Here is a 22938-nt window from a genome sequence, read left to right on the forward strand (position 1 = left end):
TAGAGGCAAGGCCAGTTGGTTTCTTGAGGACTTTGGGTTTTCCTCTGACTAAAACGCAGTGCTGAGGGATGGCTGGAGTAGAGGCTGCTGTGATCTGCCTGTGACCTGAGCCAAGACAAGGGAGACATGGAGGACCTGTGATGAGGATGCTGCTGTCATGCAGGTGAAGTTGGCTGGTTTGTTCCAGTGACAGCAATGGGACTTGGAACAGGTGGTCTGATCCTGGACGTATTTTGAGGGTAGAACTACGAGCATTTCCTGAAGGACTGGATATAGGGTTTTGAAAAGGAAGAGAACTGGGGATGACTCCTAGGGTTTTGGCCTGAGCAAGAGGAAGGACAGAGTTGCCACTGACCAACGTGAAGAGGGCTCTAGGTGAAGGTGGGGCAGTGGGGTGGTGGGGATGGGAGGTCAGGGACCCAGTCTTGGACATGATGAGTTTTGAAATGTCTACTAGAACATTCAAGTGGAGTCCAATAGGCAGTCGTGTCTAGGAGTCTAACGTTTGGAAGAGAGGTTTGGGGTGGAAAGAGACACTTGGGATTTGTTAGCGAAAAGCTAGTATTTCAAACCACGAGCCCGGCTTCAACAAATATTAGTGGCCCAAAGAAATAGAAGAATTTCACGTGGATGGAAGCTGTGGAGAAGAGATTAAGACAAAACCATGAATTTGCATATGGTGCGATTAAATTGCCTTTTCTCAAGAAATCCCTATGAATTTTTAAAACACTGGAATAGTTGCTCTTGATGTTGTGTGGAAAGCTGGGCAGCCAGGCCATGGCTGAACCTTGTCAGTTATAAGGAAGTGAGTTGTCACTGTCAGGGGACAATGATGTGATTGCAACACAGACGTGTCTCAGGGTTCCTTTTTTGGATGCAACTGGACCTGTTACCCAGTGCCTAGGACTCTGAGGTCATCCGAGCCCACAGAAGCAGGAATTATAGTCTGTCTCTGGGACCCCTGGTGGCCCTGGATTGTAGAGAACACAGATGACAAAGCAGGGGAGCTGGGTTTGGCCAGCTAGATCGTAGGCCAAGCCCTCTTTTTAAGAGCTTGCAGAGGCCCCAGCAGGTGAAGGGATCTATTCAAGGTCTTACAGTGGGTCATGTCAGAACTGGGAGCAGGGGCCAGGGATCCTGACGCTCAGAATTCCTCTTCATGGGGTGTTTTTTTTTTCCCCCTGATTTGGTCTTTGCTTATTCTAATTATGGCCAAAAAAGTAAACTTATTATATTGTTTTATGTTTTCCCTTTGCACCCCTTTCTTTAGCTTCTTAACCATTAACTGGTGTTTTACCATGTAGAGCCAGCGTGGTTAGCTTCTGTTTAGCTGGCACTGACATCAGGCTAACTGTGTGCCAATCACTGTTCTAAAAGTACCACACATATGAACTCATGCTGCACAACACTCCCAGCAGAGAGGGATGAAAATAAAACCACAGCACAGAGAGGGTAGGTAACTCCATCAAGACCTCGCAGCTTGTCAGCCATAGCATCTGTGATTTTAATCCCAGGTGAAGGGCGTTGAGATTTATGAAATGCTGAGCATCCAGTCCATGGGGCAGAGAGGACACCACCCTCTTCTGTCCTCTGGACAACACACACACACACACACACACACACACGCACACACACACACACCTGTCAACCATCCTTTGCCCTGTAAGAGCGCTTCTTTCTCAGGCTCTGTGGTCCTGCCTCTGCCCCCAACTTTGTTCCTTTCCTATGTTCACTTTCCAGCAGTTTGGGTAGCAGCAGGTGGGAGCCACACCCTTCCTTGTCATCCCAAGGCCCTTTCCGGCCTCACTGTGTCGCAGTCCTCAGGGCTGACCAACACAGGCTGTCTCCTGCCTTTAGCAGCTCTGTGAGCAATGGAAGGGCTCTGCTCTGATAAACACTTCTAAAAACTTCTGGCTGAAAAGAAAGTTACTTGACATCATATTCAGACTGCTGACTTCTTCCCAAGGAATGAAGAACCTGTTTATATTGTTAACAGATTTGTTCACAAAATCATATAGAGATACCTTCCAAAGCTTTACAGGAGAATTGAGCTCAGTCCCCCAGTTTATAAAACAACCAACAACCAAAACAAAAAACTGCCCGTGCAACTGCCAGCCTCATGTCTTGGACACCTTTTGTTAACTCCCTGTCCCTTTTCTTTCATCTGCTCTCCTGCTAGCATCTAAGAGAGATGCTCAAAGAATAAGCATCCAATTGAAGGGAATTGCTCACTTTCAGGTTATGACTGGAGTCATGTTCAATTGTGCACTTCAATTTTTAACTCATGGCTGGCTGAATTGATCAATGAATATACATAGTTTGCTGTCATGTCTGAATCTACCATTCAACTCTTCTCATATTTTATTGACCTTGGCTGTGTCGAAGTCAGAATGGTTTTCAGATTTTAAGGGCTTGCATTCTATTGTGGCCTCAGGGATAGAAGCTAATGATAACAATAATGATGATGATGATACTTTTGATGATAATAATGATAATCTGATGGGTAGTGGGCAATACTGTATGCAAATTCTTGGAATGTTGCTCAAATTAGTCAAAATCAAAGAGAAATGAACAAAGACATATATTGGTGAAAGTCAGTTCTTATCCAAAGCTTTTACAATTGGAAGGGCATTTAGTGAAAAGTGTGTTCAGTACAAGATTATTTGCTAGATGAGAAGAGTGAAACCCGGAGAGCTTATGGATATTGTCTGGGATCACATAGTAAGTAAACGGGAGAAGCCTGTCTAAGGTTTTGGTCCCTGCTTCCTCCAGACTCTCCTATGCTGTCGCCGTAGTGAATATTAAACTCTGCACTTGGGGATACAGCAAAGGAACTGGGAGTTGAGGTGGAGTCTAAGACTAATTACACAAGTGGGAGAAAAGATAAGAAATGGATCAATGTTATGGAATTACCTCTATAAGATGCTCCTGCCTATTGAATGGCAGAGGTTCAAGGGGATTTTCTGGAATTTTTATATCTTCATCTCCCGTAAACCACAGACCAGCCTACACAGAAAACAAAAATGAGAATCATTAAATTACACTGAGATGTAATTGTTCCTCTGAAAACCACAGAGATTGAAGCCACCTCTTCAGGAGTCTAGAGCAGTGGTCTCCAAAGTAGGGTGCAGAAACCATGGGGATGCTGGAGAAAATACTAGAACTTCCATTCACATGTATTGGATCTCATTCTTTTGTAATTTTTATTTAAAAAAATTTGATAATGTATAGAATGCATTAGTGCAGTAGTACACTTGAATAGTTTATAAATGAAACCCCATATACTGGGGTGCCTGCTGTACTATAACTGTTGCAGCATGCGACGAAGCTTGGAGGTCGCCGCCCTGGATATTGCTTGCGTAGCAGTACTTTGGAGGGGTCAGTGCCCTCCACTAGCTCATATCGCTCGTGTCCTGTTCATGTTGCTCTCTGTTCTCCGAGCCTAGTGTGGTGCTGGGGCATATTGTTGGTGTTGGAAATCTTTGCTGAGTGAGTGACTGACTGAATCAAAAGCTCAGGACCTACTTTTTAATGACAACCTTCATTCTCAGCCCATGTCTGACACTAATTACCAAATCCCTCGGTTCCCATTTGGCAATGCCTCACCCCCTCTCCCTTCCTCTCACGTCTACTGCTGCCACGTTGGTGTACAGCCTCATTGCCTCCATCACAGGCTGCTCCAGCAACCTCGGAGCTGTCTTCATTTCCAGTCTTTCTCTTATTTGTTTCAGCTCAGACCATTTGACCATATCAATTTTCTCAAAACTTTAATCTTGTCATGTCATTCTCTGCTTAGAACCATTTCTTACTCTTGCTCTTTTGCTCACATAGTTACTCCTACTTGAGGTGACTACCTGTTTACCAATGTAAACCTACTCATCTTTCCAGACCCAGCTTAGATCACACCTCCTCAGGGAAGCCCTCTTTGATCTCTCCTCGAAACTCCAATTTCACTTGTTTATACCATATATTTGGCATTCAGTTCTTTCCTTTGGGTGTTTTCATTCATGTCTGTTATTGAACATCAGGTATTAATTCCTTGGGTTCGAAGAATGTGTCTTGCCAAACTTAACTTTTATACATGGCAAGCACTTCATATACATAAGCATCTTGTTCCTAGGTCTTTCTCCCTTACCATCTTCCAGAGTGACAATCTACCCTTGGCACTGCCTACTTCCAAGAACCATTGGCCAGCCTAACCTGACTCTGGCCTATGCTTGTGCCTTCTTTCCTTCGAAGAATCACCCGTGTTTTGAGAGAAGGCTGGAGTGACACTAGGTAGCTTATAAGGGGATGCAGCCCCCAGAGGTGAGGACTGGCTTTTCTTTTCATTTAGAACAGAGGAGTGCTGGCCATGCAGAAGCCTGTGAGGGAGAAGATGCAGAAGCCTGTGAGGGAGAAGACACAGAAGAAGCTAAGGTCCAGCATGGGTTCAGGCTTTGAATGTAAGTGCCTTGCACTGACCGGGAAGAATCCTTGCCCAGTGGCCAATCTGTGGACCATAAGTACCACTCCATGGAGAATAGAGAGATGAGGAATGTAGGTAAGATTTATGCTTCAGACCATGATGGAGTGACAAAGCTCAGAATTACCCTCCTGCCTTAAACAATAAAAAAAATGACCAATGTATATGTAACATAATTTTTTCAGACATTAGACAACAGTCAACACAGGACAGTAATTCCTGAAATAAGGAGAACGATGAGGAGCCCAAGTATTGCTCAGGCTACAGTGTGAGGAGAGGCATCCAAATAGAGCTGGCACGTCTTGCTGGGTTGACAAGATAGATTTGGAGTTAGGGGAGGCCACGATGACGAGAATTTTCAGGGCAAAGCACTGCAGATGCACTGAAAGAGAGGGTGAGCCCTAGAGATCTGTAGAAAGATCTCCTCAAGTCTTGACTGAAAGCCAACCTCTGGATGTATGTGTGGAAAATGCCAGAAGCTGGAGAAAGAACCACAGGAAAGGAGTAAGCTGAACTGTTCCTGAGTCTCACACAGGGCTGGGACTATGTTACCACCAGGGAAAATGTTACCACCCGGCAAAGTGGAAGGACCTCCTGATACACAAGGCTTTGGGTAGCACCCCCTAGAGGATATTGCCTTAGTAGTGGGGCTAGATTAGCCCTAAACTAAAGGTTGCTCTGGGCCCACGCTTATCAATCTTAATGTAACCTTGAAAGGATAAAACTGATTGCATATAACATTACTGCATGCCCGACAATATTTAAAGGTATATAAAATTGGACACCCACCAATATAAAATTTATAACATCTGGCATCCTATACAAAGGCATGCAAAAAAGCCAGAAAATATAACCCATAGTCAGAAGAAACATCAATCAATAGAAACAAACACTGAAATACACAGATGATAGAATGAACAGACAAGGATGTTCATTTAGCTGTGCTAAATATATTTCATTTGTTCAAAGAGACAGAGAAAAATGCATATAATGAAGAGAGAAATGAAGGCTATAAAAAAGACCCAACTTAAAGAGATAAAAAATATATTTCAAATAAAAATACACTGGATTGTATTAATAATAGATTTGACTCTACAAAGGAAATGATCAATGAACTAGAAGATGGAGAAGTAGAAATGAATACAAAATAAAGTCAGAGAGAAAAAAAAATTGGAAAGAAAAAAGAATCCAGGATCAGCATCCTGTGGGACAAACATGTGACTGGATTTTGAGAATGGGAGAGAGGAGTACAGAAAAAATATTTGGAAAACAATTTCTGAAAATTTTCCAAATTTGCCAAAAACTGCAAGCCCACAGGTGCAAGAAGCTCAGTGAAACACAAGAAAAAGAAATATGAAGAAAAGCACATCGAGGAAGACAACAATCAAATTGCTGAAAACCAGTGATAAAGACGAAATATTAAAAGAAGGATTCCTACTCATCCCTGATTTCTCAACCATCAATTCCATATCCAATTTTTTCAATGCACAGGAATTTTCCTTTATTCTTAAAACCAAGAATTCAGTCATGTTAGTTTTTTAAAAATAGATGATATTTTAAAGATTAGGAAACTGTTTCAAAGTGTTTCACATACAAGAGGGTCACATGAGAAAGAAGAAAGAACCCAATCAGAGAACAACTTATATTTTTAAAAGAGTCATCCATGAAAATGTTAGCAGTGTGAAATTGTAAATGTGAACTGTAGGTTGGATTTAAATTGATCAAGCAAGGTTCAGTCAACCACATCTTGCCCCACTGGATAATCAGGTGATTTATCCTTGAAATGTGGAAATGTCCTTTGTGGACATTTGGTCAAAGAATAAATAAAATATGGTCAAAGAATTTTAGGTTAGTTTACTTTTCCTTAGAGAACAAGTGCTGCGCTGTTTGGATCCTAGAACATCTGACTCATTAAGCCTATGATAACCTGCATTCTCATTGACAGAAGATGAGTCGAGAGAGTTCACCATCAAAGCATTCTGCATGAGTGTGACTAAACATCCACATGTGACAGAGGCAAGACAGCTGCAATAGGGCTGGAGCAAAGGCAAGTGCACTTTTATGCTCGCTTGGCTTAGCCCAGGTATGCAGCCGCAGCAGCTTCACAAACACTGTATCTTATTCCATTTTAGAAGCTGGGGAAATCAACACACTCTTAAGTGGCGGTTATGGTGAACTTGCAGTTAGTCAAAAGAAAAGAAAAAAGACAAAATAAAAAGCAGAATAGGGAGCTTATTTATTTATTTATTTATTTATTTATTTTTTCCCCAGAGAACTTCATTTCAGCAATGTAGTTGTACTATTTGACTACTGTATTCGAAGGTGGCACTTTCAATAAATCATAAAATTTTGCCCTAGAAGCTGTTTTGATAGTCCTATGGAAGAACTCTGTGTGTGTGATGTGGCGAGCGCTGGAGATCTGTGAGTCGTGTGGGGAGGTCAAGCGGGCCTCTCCAAATGGCCACCTTGTGTTGAGCCTCCTGAGGAGTGGGCGTTGGGTGGGTAAGCTGAGAGGGCAGAGCTCAGAAATCAACTGCTCCCAAAACCCAGGTAGTGTTCTGATAAGTATTTCTGAGTCTCTGTTTCATGCAGCAGCCAACTTTCTCTAAGAAATTCACACTTTTGGTGAGGGAGCTTTCTGGTTTTGCTCAGCACTGTGGTACAAATTACCAACACCTAAGTTCATCTCACGTTTGTGCAAAAAGATGTTTAAATTGACAACCTCTGTTCATTAGCACATACTGTAAAGAGTGAAGGTTGGTACATTCACGAGCGCCCACTTTTCAAAATCTTAAGCCAACAAGAAAATAGAATAAGTTTTGCCCTGCTGTTTATGTTTTTACACAAAACGTCTCTATAAGTTGTAAGCCTAGGTCCAGGACAGTGAAAGAATTCACAAAGTGCTCTACTTGGGAAGTATATAAATTAGAGCCCAATCAGCTATACGCCTTTCTTGATCAGGCTTGAAGAACCTCTTTGATGTGGAAGTGCTATTTCCTCTGGCTCAACTGTCTGAGCGTAGGAACGTCAGGGTTGTCTATGAGCACGTCTTCCATTAATCAAGGAAGAAAAGAGAAGCAGGAAGAGATGTGATCTTTCAATGGTGAAATATACACAAGCTACAGGCACCTAGAGATTATCACCCTGTTTCAAAATCAGCACCTTATAAACGCTTCCACCTTTCGTGTCTACCAGCAATGTGAAGTGGTGAGAATTAGGATGAATTCGATTAGTAGACACAAAATAAGTCATTCAGGCCCTTCTTAATTATGGCATTTCATTCTTCCTCCCTCCTTACTCAAGCTTCTCAAAAATGAATCGACTGTCTTATCTTCACTTCCTAAAGACCTATTTATTCCATCAATTCTCTGCAATCTAGACTCTGTACTCTCCCAAAATTGCTCTGGTGAAGGTCAATAGTTATATCCTATCTACAAGTCCAATGGCCAGGTACCATGTTACTGGATTATCCATCACTTTACACACTTCCCTCGGGTGATCTGGTCCATTCATAACTCCAACAACTGCCTACGTGATAGTGACTGGCTTCTGCATCTGCCATATCAGATGGGACATTTCTGTCTGCATTTCCCACAGACATTTCAAACTCAACTTGTCAAAAACCATCTCATCATTCACCACGCTTGTGACCAAAAGAAAAAAATAAAAAACCCTGCCCCTTTCCCTGTGTTCATTGTAACTGCTGTTGCTACTCCCAGAGTATTTGGTATTGGGCATTGGGCTGATTAAAAGCTCTGCAGGCAATTCTAATGTACAGCCAAGGTTAAGAACCACTTGGTAGGAGGACAATGACATTCTCTGTGACTTCTTTCAGAACCTTTAGCTCTCCAAGCAGTTCTGACTTTTTCAGACTCTTCCCTGGGAGTGGGAGCCAGACTTCTACCTGGTACTTGGACAGTGTCTGTGCTGCCTCTAGGTGCCTAGACATGGGCCATGAGACCTGGTGCTGTGAGATCAGGGAGCTTCTTAGGTCAGAAGTACTCTGGTAGGATTAGTGCCACCAGGGGCTGGTAGTGACCTGCATATACTGCTCGAAAGTGACTGTGCCCAGGTGCTCCTCATCCACAGCCTGGAACCTCTGCAGGGTCTCCAAGAGCTCCTCCTCCAGAGGAAAGGGCCAAGGCAGCGCGACAACTAACAAGAATTTCCGCCAGTCCACGAACTCCGAGTTTGTTACCAATAAAGATGTTAACTCCTGCACCTAGAAGAAAGCAGGAAATGCCATTGAAATGTTTGTATGACTTTCTTGTGACACTCTACCTGCTCGTGTTTCTTAGTAAGAGATTCTGATGAAGGAAGTAAGATTTTAGCTTGGCCAATAGGGTCAGTTCTCACTTTTGTTCCCTCAGGTTCTACCAAGCAATCCACACCAGACAGAACTTAGAGAGTGTTTTTGATTTTTGCTTCCTTGACATTTGTGGTTTTTGCTTACTGTTACACAAGGAATTAACACTTGTGACTATAGTACACTTTGTACCTTTTCAACAGAGAAGGAATAAAGATGATAATTACGAGTGTGGGAGGGCTCTACAACTTGTAGGGAAATACTCTTTAACCACTTTGTTTTCTTAAGGAACAGAATACAAGGAAAAGCAAGCACTGCCAGAATCATCTACTATTACTGGTTAGGATCACTCCATCTGGTAGTAATAAATACAAAATCACTGGCTGAGCCTCATGGTCTCTGTAGTGTTTCATTGACTGGCAGCATCGTCACTTATTTTCAAATACTGAGCATGAACATACTATGTGTCTTAATTTGAAGTTCATTCATTTGTTCATCCAGGTTTATTGGCTGCTACTAAATGTTGGATACTGTGAAGGTACTGGTTATTTGAAAACTCTTGACTTATTGATTAAAGAAGAAGAATTCTCAAAGCTTGAAACCCAAACAAAATAGAAGCTTACTTCAGGTTGAGTGAGGTTCATCCAACTACTAGGAAAGTTGTTTGTTCCAAGGTTCAGGGTTACCAAATCCAGCAGAATGTCAGCAAATGCTTTGTTTCCTATTATGCCTAAAATACAATGAGAAATATTTTTACGTTTTATTACGTGATTTGTTTCTTTCACTAAAATAGAACAAATAATGGATATTTGTATAATCACTTTATTCATTCTCTTTAAAACTTTAGCCTTTAGAGAAACAGAAGACACTTTGGAAACATAAAAATAATAATCAATTTCCTGATTTTCTCCCATGGTTGTTTCTCAGGTAAGTCAGCACGTCTTTTTCTGTGAGTAATAAATTGTTCAGACTGAGTAAGATACTGAGGCTTTATATTTTAGTTTCGAGTCTTCTTTGACCTTGTACTCAGAATAGGTTGAATTTAAAAAACTACTACAAGGGTTCCTATTTTTCAGCAGGGCACTAGAGTAAAATGCTTTGGTAAATATGGGATAAAGGTATTCCAAACGCATGCACATCACCACTGTGATCAAGGTAACACATTTATCCTCATTTTGCTTTTTTAGATCAGAATATATTTGTTTTGGTAAATGTCGGGATATTTGAATTATTAAATTACTAGATTTGAAGTTCTAATTTAGTCATCTAATTGGCTCAAACACTGTGATATATTTTATAAAAGATAACTGACCTTTTAAAGACTTTTGCTCTTAAACACTAAACTACTTTACCTTGAGATGTTTGTTTAGTCTGTTGCTCATTTCAAATTGCATGCACATGCATTAAAAAAGAAATAGGAAAGCAAAATAAATGTATTTCCTTAAAAAATGTCTAACTCCCATAGTGTCGGTACCTTCTAGAACCAGGAGACACTCCTACATGTATTCGGGTATCTTTCAGGTCCAGAGTATATAGCTATTCTTCTTTGTTTAGGAATAAAAAGAGTGAAACATAGATGTAGAATATCAAATTTTTCTTCCTATATCTAAGTTTTTAGCATTTCTAAAGTCCAACATGAACTTTATCATTTCCTCTAACCTTTAGGAAAATGTAGTGATCCTTTTAAAATTTCAGTGGGTCAAATAACATAACGCAAAGTTCAGATCTGGAAGGCAATTTTCTGGGTAGCAAGAGCAGAATCATTCTTTCTTTGATAAGACTGGCCATCCAGCAGGTTGTTCAGAAATAAATTCTCTATCCTTTCTGATCAAACCTGAGTATCCAATTTTATAGAGATGAGAATAACTTTCCCAGGTAGTGGAGCTTTTGGTAAAATGATCTTTACATGATACTATATTGGTTTACAGACAAGTTAGAAATTAATCATTCATGTCTCTCAAGATGAAACCACATAAACTCAATTGAAACCATGAAGAGGCTCAAAGTATTTAAAAATTCTGGTAGATACGTAAAATATTTCCACTGTCTCTAACAGCTATGGTGCAAGCAAAGTGTAAGAAAATACTTTCAGTTCACATAGGAATTGTTTATCTGGGAACTCTAGTGTGAAATGTGAAAACTATTTTGATATTTGGCCGTGTTACTTAAATGACCAAGGCATATAATAATATGGCCTTCACATATAATGCAGTAGCGGAAACAGATAAGCTTACAAATTTTGTTTACGGATCAAAAAAAAAATCTCTTTCGATTTGGTCCTGAGTTAGTTACCTAATGCAACCGTCATTTAGAATTATCCAGGAAAAACAGTTAATTGTAAGCCAGGCCTAAAGGAACTCAGATCATAATTATAGTCTAGTTACCCTTAGCAGTAACTCTCAGAAAGATGACATCAAAATAATACCATTGCTTAGAAGTATATACTTCACCCAAAGAATGTGAAAGAATGTGTGAATATAGAACTAGAATTAGAAAGTCAGAGGAAAACCAATCTTTGGATTTTTGCTCTGTAGGTCTGGATGATGCCAAATGCCTTTTGTGTTTGATATGAAGACTGGTGACTTTTACTTTTAACTTTCAGGTTTTTGAAAATAGTTCTTTTTGCTATGATCAGTGATGAGGTCAACATTTGTCACATTACTAATCACTTTCATCAAGCCTTTCTGAGTTTGATGAACAATCCGAGATAGGTCTTGTGTCACCAGTTGAAGATGGTGTTCTTGTATTCCATAAATGAATAGCTTTCCTAGGGTCAAAGTTATGAATGTCTGGAGAATTCAACTGAATTATCTGGAGATCTGTCATGCTATCAGCCTTGACCTTGGCATGCATTTGTGACTTAGTGCCCTTCATCTGACTAAAGCCACGTTCTGCTTCAGCTGAACTTGCAAGGAGGCTCAGCACTAGGTCCACGAGTATTAGGATGTTTGGATACTTGTGTAAATAAACAGAATTCACAAAATCCCAGGTCAATTTGTGGATGTTCTGAAATCTAGGAGGAAAAATGAAAAATGTAAAAGATTGAGACTCCTAAGTTTTACTCCAATATTTATAAATATCAACTAGGTTACTTATGCTTACCTAGCATAAATCTCAAATTTCAACATGCTCCTTTCTGTGTCTACTTCATCAATTTTCACCTTGGCAGCTTCCAATACTGGTTCATAATGTGCAATCAGGATGGACACCTCTTTTTCTCCAAATTCTGCTATCAATACACCCAACAAAAAGTCACATATCTTAAAGACATGTATACAGACAATCAAAGAACAACAGACTCAGAGCCAGAGTTCATACGTTACCTTGATTTATCTTTGCTGGCCACAGTTTAAAGCTCCCAGTCGTGGCTGCCTTTACCACATCTTGGTTGACATCTCTGAAACAGCCTCGCAGCCTCTTGATAAGATGTGTTAAAACCATGTTTCTCACGTCAGAAATGTTTCACTTTCCTGCGAGGAGGAAGTTACCCTGAAAGTGTATGACTGAATCCACTGGGCGTTCTTTTGGCCCTAGTCTGGGGAGGGGAAAAAAAATCCCCCAAGTAGTCAATTACGTGCAAAAGCACCTAGCAAATGGTTTCCCAAGTCCATCTGTCTGGTTGGATAGACTCTCAGATCATCCCAGACTCCTCACCTTGTCTTGACTCTAGGGTGGCAAATATATCAGCAATTGAAGAGTTTCTCTTCTGATTGACGCGGGACAGAATGTTGAGGACATCAATGACATCCAGCAAGAAGTGGACAAATTTAACAATGTCTGCCTGCAGGAGGGACTCTACAAGGTCTTTGGCTTTCTGATGATTGGTGTCACTTCTGCCTTCCCTTGTCTGTAACATGGGCTAGGAAAAAACAGTGGTTTATCTTTATCAAAATTATTATTTCAAATGGCTCAGTAAAAGTATTCTTCTTATTCTGAAAAAACTAAAATAGTACAGTATTTCAAAATTACTCACTGAATGCAGCTGCTGGACAATTGATATCCTTTGAGAAGATTCTGGAGGGAGGCCTGTAATCCTTGAAGCTACCTCCGGCCTCCTACTTGAGAAGTTATCACAGGTCGAAGGTGAAGGCCTTTGAAAGTACCAGAGTACTCTTATGAACAGGAGAATTGTGATAGAAGTGGTAAGTGCTGCGGAGAAGGTCTCTGACATCATTGTACAGGGGCACGCTCTGGAACGCCGCTTTGTAACATACCTCGAGAGGATGCGTAGAGCAATACACCGTCAGTGCACGTGGCTGGATTTCTCTTAAAAGCAGGGCCACCCCGCTGCCATCTTCTCGCTCTGAGCCAGGGGCACCATCACTTGCAAAACCAAACAGTTTCTTTGCCCAGTCTTGGTTTGACAGTCGAAGTTGAAGATTTCTCTCTAGAGTTTTCTCAGTGGCATGTTTTATTGCCAGGGGTCCCTTCTTTTCCCCTGTCTGTACCCCAATGATTTGGCAGTGTCCTTTCCCTGCGCATGCTCACTGCTCGTACACAAGGTCAGCTTCTTCGATTGAACTGTCTGTGATCCCATCACTGAGGATGGAGAAAAACTTGCTTTTTTCTAATTTCTCTCTTAGAGTTCTCTGTTCTACTTCAGCAATAAACTATGTAAATGTTCTGGCCGATTTGTTCGTTCTGAATACCGGGCCAATATCATCACCCTTCATATCATCCAACGAGCACATCCAGATAAAATCTTTGAGGGGACGTCTGGTCTTTGCGATGGTGTGGTAGGATGGGAACAAGTTCTCAACCCTCCTGAGGGTAACCTTGCTCATGGTCCTCACCATCAGCTCCATGGTGGTTCTGCTCCCTGGGGAACCACTTGTCGCTTCCATGAGGGAAGCCTTGGTGTGAGCCTCGCTGAGATGGTGCGCATTGAGAAATTCAGTCGAGAAGTTGTTGGTGCCATAAAAAAAATTCACTTGATTTCCCTTCAACTTCACTCCATGTTTATGACACAGGCCACAGAACATAAGATCTAGTATTTCATCATATACAAGCCAAGGGTATTTTTTAAGATAAGTTTTCAAAAATTGATTGTTCCTCTTTGGGAGGTTACGGTCAAGCTTCTGAGGACTTTTCTGCTTTTTGGTGACTCGACTCACAACATCTGGAGAATCCCTGCCTTTAAAATAACTCCATGTGGTTATTTTAAGTAATCACCAATGCCTACCCATGGTTTTGCTTAATCCCTGTCCCGCCTACACTTGCTCATTATTCCTGGAACAATCTTAGTGAGTGCTTACTACTTAGCAGGCATTTTGGTTAGTATGCCAATTGCTTTACATCATTTAATCGTCATCACCCAGTATCCCTATTTTATAGTTAAGAAAGTAGGCCAACTACTAGTATCCATCACCATTTTATGGGTCAAAAACCTAGGGCACAGAGAGGTTAATTAATTTGTCTGATGTCACAGTGGTCATATGTGGTGAAGCTGGTGGTCGCTAGCAGGCAGTCTTACCCTCCACATTTACACACTTCATATTACAGGTTTCTCCTATGGGCAAAGGGTGCTATGGTCTCCTTCTCCCTAGAATCCGTTTCTCCAGGCAGGAGAAGGGCACAGCCTTTTGCTGTCATTTCCTTCCCCAGGTGAAAGACAAGAATCACAGGATATGCAGGGCAGTGTGTCTACAGGATTTGCTTTGGATGCCTCTCCCCTCCTGCCTCAGCCCTGTCTTCTCTGGCAGCGGTAGGGTCAACTTACTACAAGAAGGGCATCCTTCCCGGATGGTTTTGAGGGACGATGAGACTGTTTCTGAGAGCGGCAGATGGCTACTGTCTCCCCCCAAAGCCTCAACTAACCAAGAGGCAGGGGTAAGCATACCTGGCTTGTTCCCTGAACGGAGTAACTAGAAAGCTCTGTGGGTTTTCCTAGGCTTAGCATCTCTGAGAAAATTCTAAAACTATGATACTATATATATGCAGGTAAATAAGCCCCCTATTTTGGTCTGAAAGGTAATTAAGTTAGTCTGACATTTACACAAATCAAGAAATGCAGAAATATTTCTGAGAAAAGGTACAATAAGAAAGGACTGATGTTATTGACAGGAATATCTCACCAGGTGGCAAAATCTAGGGATCAGAGCAGAAAGCTTTCTGCCACCAGTGTGGCCCCCAGGTGCCCTGTTGTTTTCTCAGTGGGTAAACTCCTTCCACTTGCTTAGATTCAGATTACAGAAATATGTCATGCAACTTCAAAATCTCAATGTAGATTCCATTTTCCCCAGTGCCTGGAATACTCCGCCCTTGTTTTGCTTCCTAGAAAGTTCTATCCAAAAGTTTCCCATGGGCTACAGCCTTTGCTGACCCACACAGACAGCAACAACTACTTCCTCCTTGAATTCCTGTAAAAACCATGTAGCTGGATGATCTAGCCTGGCCAGTACAGCCTAGACTTCCTGAATTTGTGCCGTCTCTGAGACCAGTCACTGATTCTAAGGGTCTCTAAGAGGAGTTTGAAGGAGGGACCCTTGTCAGTTTTTAGAACAAAGTTATAGGCCTTGAACAACTAAATGCTGCATCTCTTGAAGAAGGAGTGAGGGTACAGAATTTGCTGGATGGTGTTCTCCCCTGATAGCCTCTCAGCAGAAGCCAAAATAGCTATGAACTGAATCTCTATAGACATTACATAAAGTACTGATGGGTTTACAAGGAAAAGGAGTTCTTATGGTTTAAGTGGGGACTTTGGAACACTGCAAAAATGTTCTAGTTCCAACAGACTCCAAATTGCTTCCCTTGGAGAAAGACTGTCTTCCTGATGTGCTGGCACTTGATGTTTGGGACAAGATGTACCTACCCAGAGCTTACTGCAGTACACAAAATGAGTGTTTTTGTTTTGTATGCTTACAGTCCCCAGGGAGCCACATACCTCATGGTTTAATTCCACCAGGTATTGTGTTTTTTTTCTGAAATTGCTCTAGGGTAATGCTGCAGGTGCTTACTAGGGTATGTGCACTTTCAGGATACCGAGCTCACATTTTGGAAAATAATAAGCATAGCTTGTATCAATATTGTATAATGTTATATATTATATAATAATGTAATATTACTGTAATTATATAATTAAGTGATAATGGCTTATATCACACTTAAATTGCACATTCAATGCACCAGACGCTTTTAAAGCACTTTACATACATTAATTACTCTAATGGTCATAACAATCCCATGAAATACCCCATTTTCCAGATGAGTAAAGTGTGACAAAAAGAGGTTAAATAACTTGCCCAAGGTCATACTACAGTCATTTGACAAGAGGGGGATTTGAAAAGAGCTATCTGACTCTTCTTACTCATGGATGGGTCTTCTTCCTCATCCAGCCATGGGCAAGAAGTGTATTAACGTGGAAATGCTAGTATGGGGGCTGATACATAGGGCCTAGCACCATGCCAATATTGCCTACTGTCATAATTCTGAAAATACTCACTAAATCCCTTCTATGCTGGGACTATGCTCATGGGAATGATTCTTGGGGCAGTCAGTGGAAAGAACGTCTTGGTGATTCAGGCTCTCTCTTACTTAAGCTGCTTCTAAAATTCTAAAGTATAGATCTGTGCTGGGTGGCAAGAAAAATGCTAAGCATGACTAGTTGTTTCATTACATTTTGCATAATCTTGTGTGATTACCACATATAAGGTCATTTTTTATGGCATATTTGTGACAATCAACAAATGGTATTTTATGTCTAATTACTGCCTTTTCCAAAGGAGATTTAGAATCATAACAAGTGACAGAATTTGACAAGGAAAGGAGTGCTGAATATAAGCACTCCTTATATACTATATTTGACAGTATATGATGCATTTTTAATTTTCCATTGTTTTCAGTAAGGACTACCTTAATGAAGACTTAATTTTCATATGGGTAACCAGTACTCAGTGAAAACTCCTTAAGCTTTACTCCTTTCCATTAATACCTTTTATTTTTTGAATTTTATTTTATTTTTTTATACAGCAGGTTCTTATTAGTTATCTATTTTATACATATTAATGTATATATGTCAAACCCAATCTCTCAGTTCATCCAACCACCCCCCCACCACCACGCTTTCCTCCCTTGGTGTCCATACGTTTGTGCTCTACATCTGTGTCTCTATTTCTGCCTTGCAAAACGATTCATCAGTACCATTTTTATAGATTCCACATATATGCATTAATATACGATATTTGTTTTTCTCTTTCTGCCTTACTTCCCTCTGTATGACAGTCTCTAGGTCCATCCACGTCTCTACAAATGACTCAGTTTTGTTCCTTTTTATGGCTGAGTGATATTCCATTGTGTATATGTACCACATCTTCTTTACCTATTCGTCTGTTGATGGGCATGTAGGTTGCTTCCATGACCTGGTTATTGTAAATAGTGCTGCAATGAACATTGGGTGTATGTGTCTTTTATTTTTTTTTTAAGTGTGATGCTATTTACTTCTGTTTTTTTCTTTTTTAAAAAATCTTTATTGGAGTATAATTGCTTTACAATGGTGTGTTAGTTTCTGCTGTATAACAAAGTGAATCAGCTATACATATATATATATATATATATATATATATATATATATATATATATATATCCCCATATCTCCTCTTTCTTGCATCTCCCTCCCACCCTCCCTATCCCACCCCTCTAGGTGGACACAAAGCACCAAGCTGATCTCCCTGTGCTATGTGGCTGCTTCCCACTAGCTATCTAATTTACATTTGGTAGTGTATATATGTCCATGCCACTCCCTCACTTCTTCCCAGCTTATCCTACTCCCTCCCCATGTTCTCAAGTCCATTCTCTACATCTGTGTCTTTATTCCTGTCCTGCCCCTGGGTTCTTCAGAACCATTTTTTTTTTTGGATTCCATATATATGTGTTAGCATACGATATTTGTTTTTCTCTTTCTGACTTACTTCACTCTGTATGACAGTCTTTAGGTCCATCCAACTCACTACAAATAACTCAATTTCGTTTCTTTTTATGGCTGAGTAATATTCTATTGCATATATGTGCTACCTCTTCTTTATCCATTCATCTGTTGATAGACATTTAGGTTGCTTCCATGTCCTGGCTATTGTAAATAGAGCTACAATGAATATTGTGGTACATGACTCTTTTTGAATTATGGTTTTCTCAGGGTATATGCCCAGTAGTGGGATTGCTGGGTTGTACGGTAGTTCTATTTTTCACTTTTTTTTTTTGCGGTACACGGGCCTCACACTGTTGTGACACCTCCTGCTGTGGAGCACAGGCTCTGGACGTGCAGGCTCAGTGGCCATGGCTCATGGGCCTAGCTGCTCTGTGGCATGTGGGATCCTCCTGGACAAGAGCACGAACCTGCGTCCCCTGCATCAGCAGGTGGACTCTCAACCACTGCGCCACCAGGGAAGTCCCTATTTTTCATTTTTTAAGGAACCTCCATACTGTTCTCCATAGTGGCTGTATCAATTTACATTCCCACCAACAGTGCAAGAGGGTTCCCTTTTCTCCACACCTTCTCCAGCATTTATTGTTTGTAGATTTTTTGATGATGGACATTCTGACCAGTGTAAGGTAATACCTCATTGTAGTTTTGATTTGCATTTCTCCAATGATTAGTGATGTTGAGCATCCTTTCATGTGCTTGTTGGCAATCTGTATATCTCTTTTGGAGAAATGTCTATGTAGGTCTTCTGCCCATTTTTGGATTGGGTTGTTTGTTTTTTGATATTGAGCTGTATGAGCTGCTTGTATATTTTGGAGATTAATCCTTTGTCAGTTGCTTCGTTTGAAAATATTTTCTCCCTTTCTGAGTGTTATCTTTTTGTCTTGGTTATAGTTTCCTTCACTGTGCAAAAGTTTTTAAGTTTCATTAGGTCCCATTTGTTTATTTTTGTTTTTATTTCCTTTACTCTAGGAGGTGGGTCAAAAAAGATCTTGCTGAGATTTATGTCAAAGAGTGTTCTTCCTATGTTTTCCTCTAAAAGTTTTATAGTGTCCAGTCTTATATTTAGGTCTTTAATCCATTTTGAGTTTATTTTTGTGTATGGTATTAGGGAGTGTTCTAATTACATTCTTTTACATGTAGCTGTCCCGTATTCCCAGCACCACTTATTGAAGAGATTATCTTTTCTGCATTGTATATTCTTGTCTCCTTTGTCATAGATTAGTTGACCATAGGTGCGTGGGTTTATCTCTGGGCTTTCTATCCTGTTCCATTGATCTATATTTATGTTTTTGTGCCAGAACCATATTGTCTTGATTACTGTAGCTTTGTAGTATAGTCTGAAGTCAGGGAGTCTGATTCCTCCAGCTCTGTTTCTTTCCCTCAAGACTGCTTTGGCTATTTGGGGTCTTTTGTGTCTCCATACAAATTTTAAGGTTTTTCATTCTAGTTCTGTAAAAAATGCCATTGGTAATTTGATAGGGATTACATTGATCAGTAGAGTGCTTTGGGTAGTACAGTCATTTTCACAATATTCTTCCAATCCAAGAACATGGTATATCTCTCCCTCTGTTTGAGTCATCTTTGATTTCTTTCATCAGTGTCTTATAGTTTTCTGAGTACAGGTCTTTTACCTCCTTAGATAGGTTTATTCCTAGGTATTTTATTCTTTTGGTTGCAATGGTGAATGACATGTTTTCCTTAATTTCTCTTTCTGATCTGTCGTTGTTAGTGTATAGGAATTCAAGTGATTTCTGTGCATTAATTTTGTATCCTGCAATTTTACCAAATTGATTGGTTAGCTCTACTAGTTTTCTGGTGGCATCTCTAGGATTATCTATGTATAGTATCATGTCATCTGCAAACAGTGATGGTTTTACTACTTCTTTTCCAATTTGTATTCGTTTATTCCTTTTTCTTCTCTGATTGCCATGGCTAGCACTTCCAAAACTATGTTAAATAAGAGTGGCGAGAGTGGGCATCCTTGTCTTGTTCCTGATCTTAGAGGAAATGCTTTTAGTTTTTCACCATTGAGAATGATGTTTGCTCTGGGTTTGTCATATATGACATTTATTATGAAGTAGGTTCCCTCTATGCCCACTTTCTGGAGAGTTTTTTTCATAAATGGTGTTGAATTTTGTCAAAAGCTTTTCCTGCATCTATTGAGATGGTCATATGGTTTTTATTCTTCAGTTTGTTACTATGGTGTATCACATGGATTGATTTGCATATATTGAAGAATCCTTGCATCCCTGGGATAAATCCCACTTGATCATTGTGTATGATCCTTTTAATGTGCTGTTGGATTCTGTTTGCTAGTATTTTGTTGAGGATTTTTGCATCTATATTCATCAGTGATATTGGTCTGTAATTTTCTTTTTTTGTAGTTTCTTTGTCTGGTTTTGGTATCAGGGTGATGGTGGCCTTGTAGAATGAGTTTGGGAGTATTCCTTGCTCTGCAATTTTTTGGAAGAGTTTGAGGACGGGTGTTAGCTCTTCTCTAAATGTTTGATAGAATTCACCTGTGAAGCCATCTGGTCCTGGACTTTTGTTTATTGGAAGATTTTAAGTCACAGTTTCAAGTTCATTACTTGTGATTGGTCTCTTCATATTTTCTATTTCTTCCTGGTTCAGTCTTGGAAGATTATACCTTTCTAAGAATTTGTTCATTTCTTTCAGGTTGTCATGTTATTGGCATAGAGTTGCTTGTAGTAGTCTCTTAGGATGCTTTGTATTTCTTCAGTGTCTGTTGTAACTTCTTTTTCATTTCTAATTTTATTGATTTGAGTCCTTTCCCTCTTTTTTTGATAAATCTGGCTAAAGGTTTATAAATTTTGTTTATCTTCTCAAAGAACCAGCCTTTAGTTTTATTGATCTTTGCTATTGTTTTGTTTGTTTCTATTTTATTTATTTCTGCTCTAATCTTTATGATTTCTTTCCTTCTACTAACTTTGGGTTTCGTTTGTTCTTCTTTCTCTAGTTCCTTTAGGTGTAAAGTTAGATTGTTTATTTGAGATTTTTCTTGTTTCTTGAGGTAGGATTGTATTGCTATAAACTTCCCTCTTAGAACTGCTTTTGCTGCATCCCATAGGTTTTGGATCATCGTGTTTTCATTGTCATTTGTCTCTATGTACTTTTTGATTTCCTCTTTGATTTCTTCAGTGATCTCTTGATTATTTAGTAGCGTATTGTTTACCCTCCATATGTTTGTGTTTTTTACATTTTTTCCCTGTAATTTATTTCTAATATCATAGTGTTGTGGTCAGAAAAGATGCTTGATATGATTTTAATTTTCTTAAATTTACTGAGGCTTGATTTATGACTCAAGATGTGATCTATCTTAGAGAATGTTCCATGTGCACTTGAGAAGAAAGTGTAATCTGCTATTTTTGGATGGAATGTCCTATAAATATCAATTAAATCTATCTGGTCTATTTTGTCATTTAAAGCTTTTGTTTACTTTTTAATTTTCTATCTGGATGATCTGTCCATTGGTGTAAGTGAGATGTTAAAGTCCCCCACTATTATTGCGTTACTGTCGATTTCCTCTTTTATAGCTGTTGGCATTTGCCTTATGTATTGAGGTGCTCCTATGTTGGGTGCATATATATTTATAATTGTTATATCTTCTTCTTGGATTGATCCCTTGATCATTATGTAGTGTCCTTCCTTGTCTCTTGTAATGTTCTTTATTTTAAAGTCTATTTTATCTGATATGAGTATTGCTACTCTAGCTTTCTTTTGATTTCCATTTTCATGGAATATTCCATTCCCTCACTTTCAGTCAGTATGTGTCCCTAGGTCTGAAGTGGGTCTCTTGGAGACAGCCTATATATTGGTCTTGTTTTTGTATCCATTCAGAGGGCCTGTGTCTTTTGGTTGGAGAATTTAATCCATTCACATTTAAGGTAATTATCGATATGTATGTTCCTATTACCATTTTCTTAATTGTTACGGGTTTGTTTTTGTGGGTCCCTTTCTTCTCTTGTGTTTCCCACTTAGAGAAGTTCCTTTAGCATTTGTTGTAGAGCTGGTTTGGTGGTGCTGAATTCTTTTAGCTTTTGCTTGCCTGTAAAGGTTTTGATTTCTCCATCGAATATGAATGATATCCTTGTTGGGTAGAGTAATCTTGGTTGTAGGTTCTTTCCTTTCATCACTTTAAATATATCATGCCACTCCCTCTGTCTTGTAGAGTTTCTGCTGAGAAATCAGCTGTTAATCTTATGGGACTTCCCTTGTATGTTATTTTTCATTTTTCCCTTGTTGTTTTTAATAATTTTTCTTTGTCTTTAATTTTTGTCAATTTGATTACTATGTGTCTCGGCGTGTTTCTCCTTGGGTTTGTCCTGCCTGGGATGCTCTGTGCTTCCTGGACTTGGGTGGCTATTTCCTTTCCCATGTTAGGGAAATTTTCAACTATAATCTATTCAAATATTTTCTCGGGTCCTTTCTCTCCCTCTTCTCCTTCTGGGACCCCTATAATGTGAATGTTGGTGAGTTTAATGCTGTCCCAGAAGTCTCTTAGGCTGTCTCCATTTCCTTTCATTCTTTTTTCTTTATTCTCTTCCACAGCAGTGAAGTCCTCAATTCTGTCTTCCAGGTCATTCATCTGTTCTTCTGCCTCAGTTATTCTACTATTGATTCCTTCTAGTGTATTTTTCATTTTAGTTATTCTATTGTTTATATTTGTTTGTTCTTTAATTCTTCTAGCTGTTTGTTCTTTAATTCTAGGTCTAGTTCTTTGTTAAACATTTCTTGCATCTTCTCAATCTTTGTCTCCTTTCTTTTTCCAAGGTCCTGGGTCATCTTCACTATCATTATTCTGAATTCTTTTTATGGAAGTTTGCCTATCTCCACTTCATTTAGTTGTTTTTCTTGGGTTTTATCTTATTCCTTCATCTGGTACATAATCCTCTGCCTTTTCATTTTGTCTCTCTTTCTGTGACTGTGGGTTTTGTTCCACAGGCTGCAGGACTGTAGTTCTTCTTGCTTCTGCTGCCTGCCCTCTTGTGGATGAGGCTATCTAAGAGGCTTGTGCACGTTTCCTGATAGGAGGGACTGGTGGTGGGTAGAGCTGGGTGTTGCTCTGGTGGGCAGAGTTCAGTAAAACTTTAACCCACTTGTCTGCTGATGGATGGGGCTGAGTTCCCTCCCTGTTGGTTGTTTGGCCTGAGGTAACCCAGCACTGGAGGCTACAAGATATTTGGTGGGGTAATGGTGGACTCTGGGAGGGCTCACGCCAAGGAGTAC

At 39.9% G+C, this 22938-nt stretch overlaps 1 protein-coding gene across 1 annotated transcript in view; it reads right to left on the reverse strand.

Moving 5' to 3' along the window:
• Positions 1-22938, reverse strand: part of SPEF2 (sperm flagellar 2) — a gene marked incomplete at its 5' end in the record, with an annotated part of 163657 nt that overhangs the window by 17722 nt on the left and 122997 nt on the right. Inside the window, 3 exons of the mRNA XM_082623316.1 lie at positions 2914-3006; positions 8505-8687; positions 9395-9501. Coding sequence (XP_082479442.1) covers positions 2914-3006; positions 8505-8687; positions 9395-9501 — 383 coding nt within the window. The remainder of the gene's footprint in view (positions 1-2913; positions 3007-8504; positions 8688-9394; positions 9502-22938) is intronic.

The sequence above is a fragment of the Mesoplodon mirus genome (genome assembly GCF_964341445.2).
Source record: "Mesoplodon mirus genome assembly, chromosome: 5".
NCBI classification, from domain to species: domain Eukaryota; kingdom Metazoa; phylum Chordata; class Mammalia; order Artiodactyla; family Ziphiidae; genus Mesoplodon; species Mesoplodon mirus.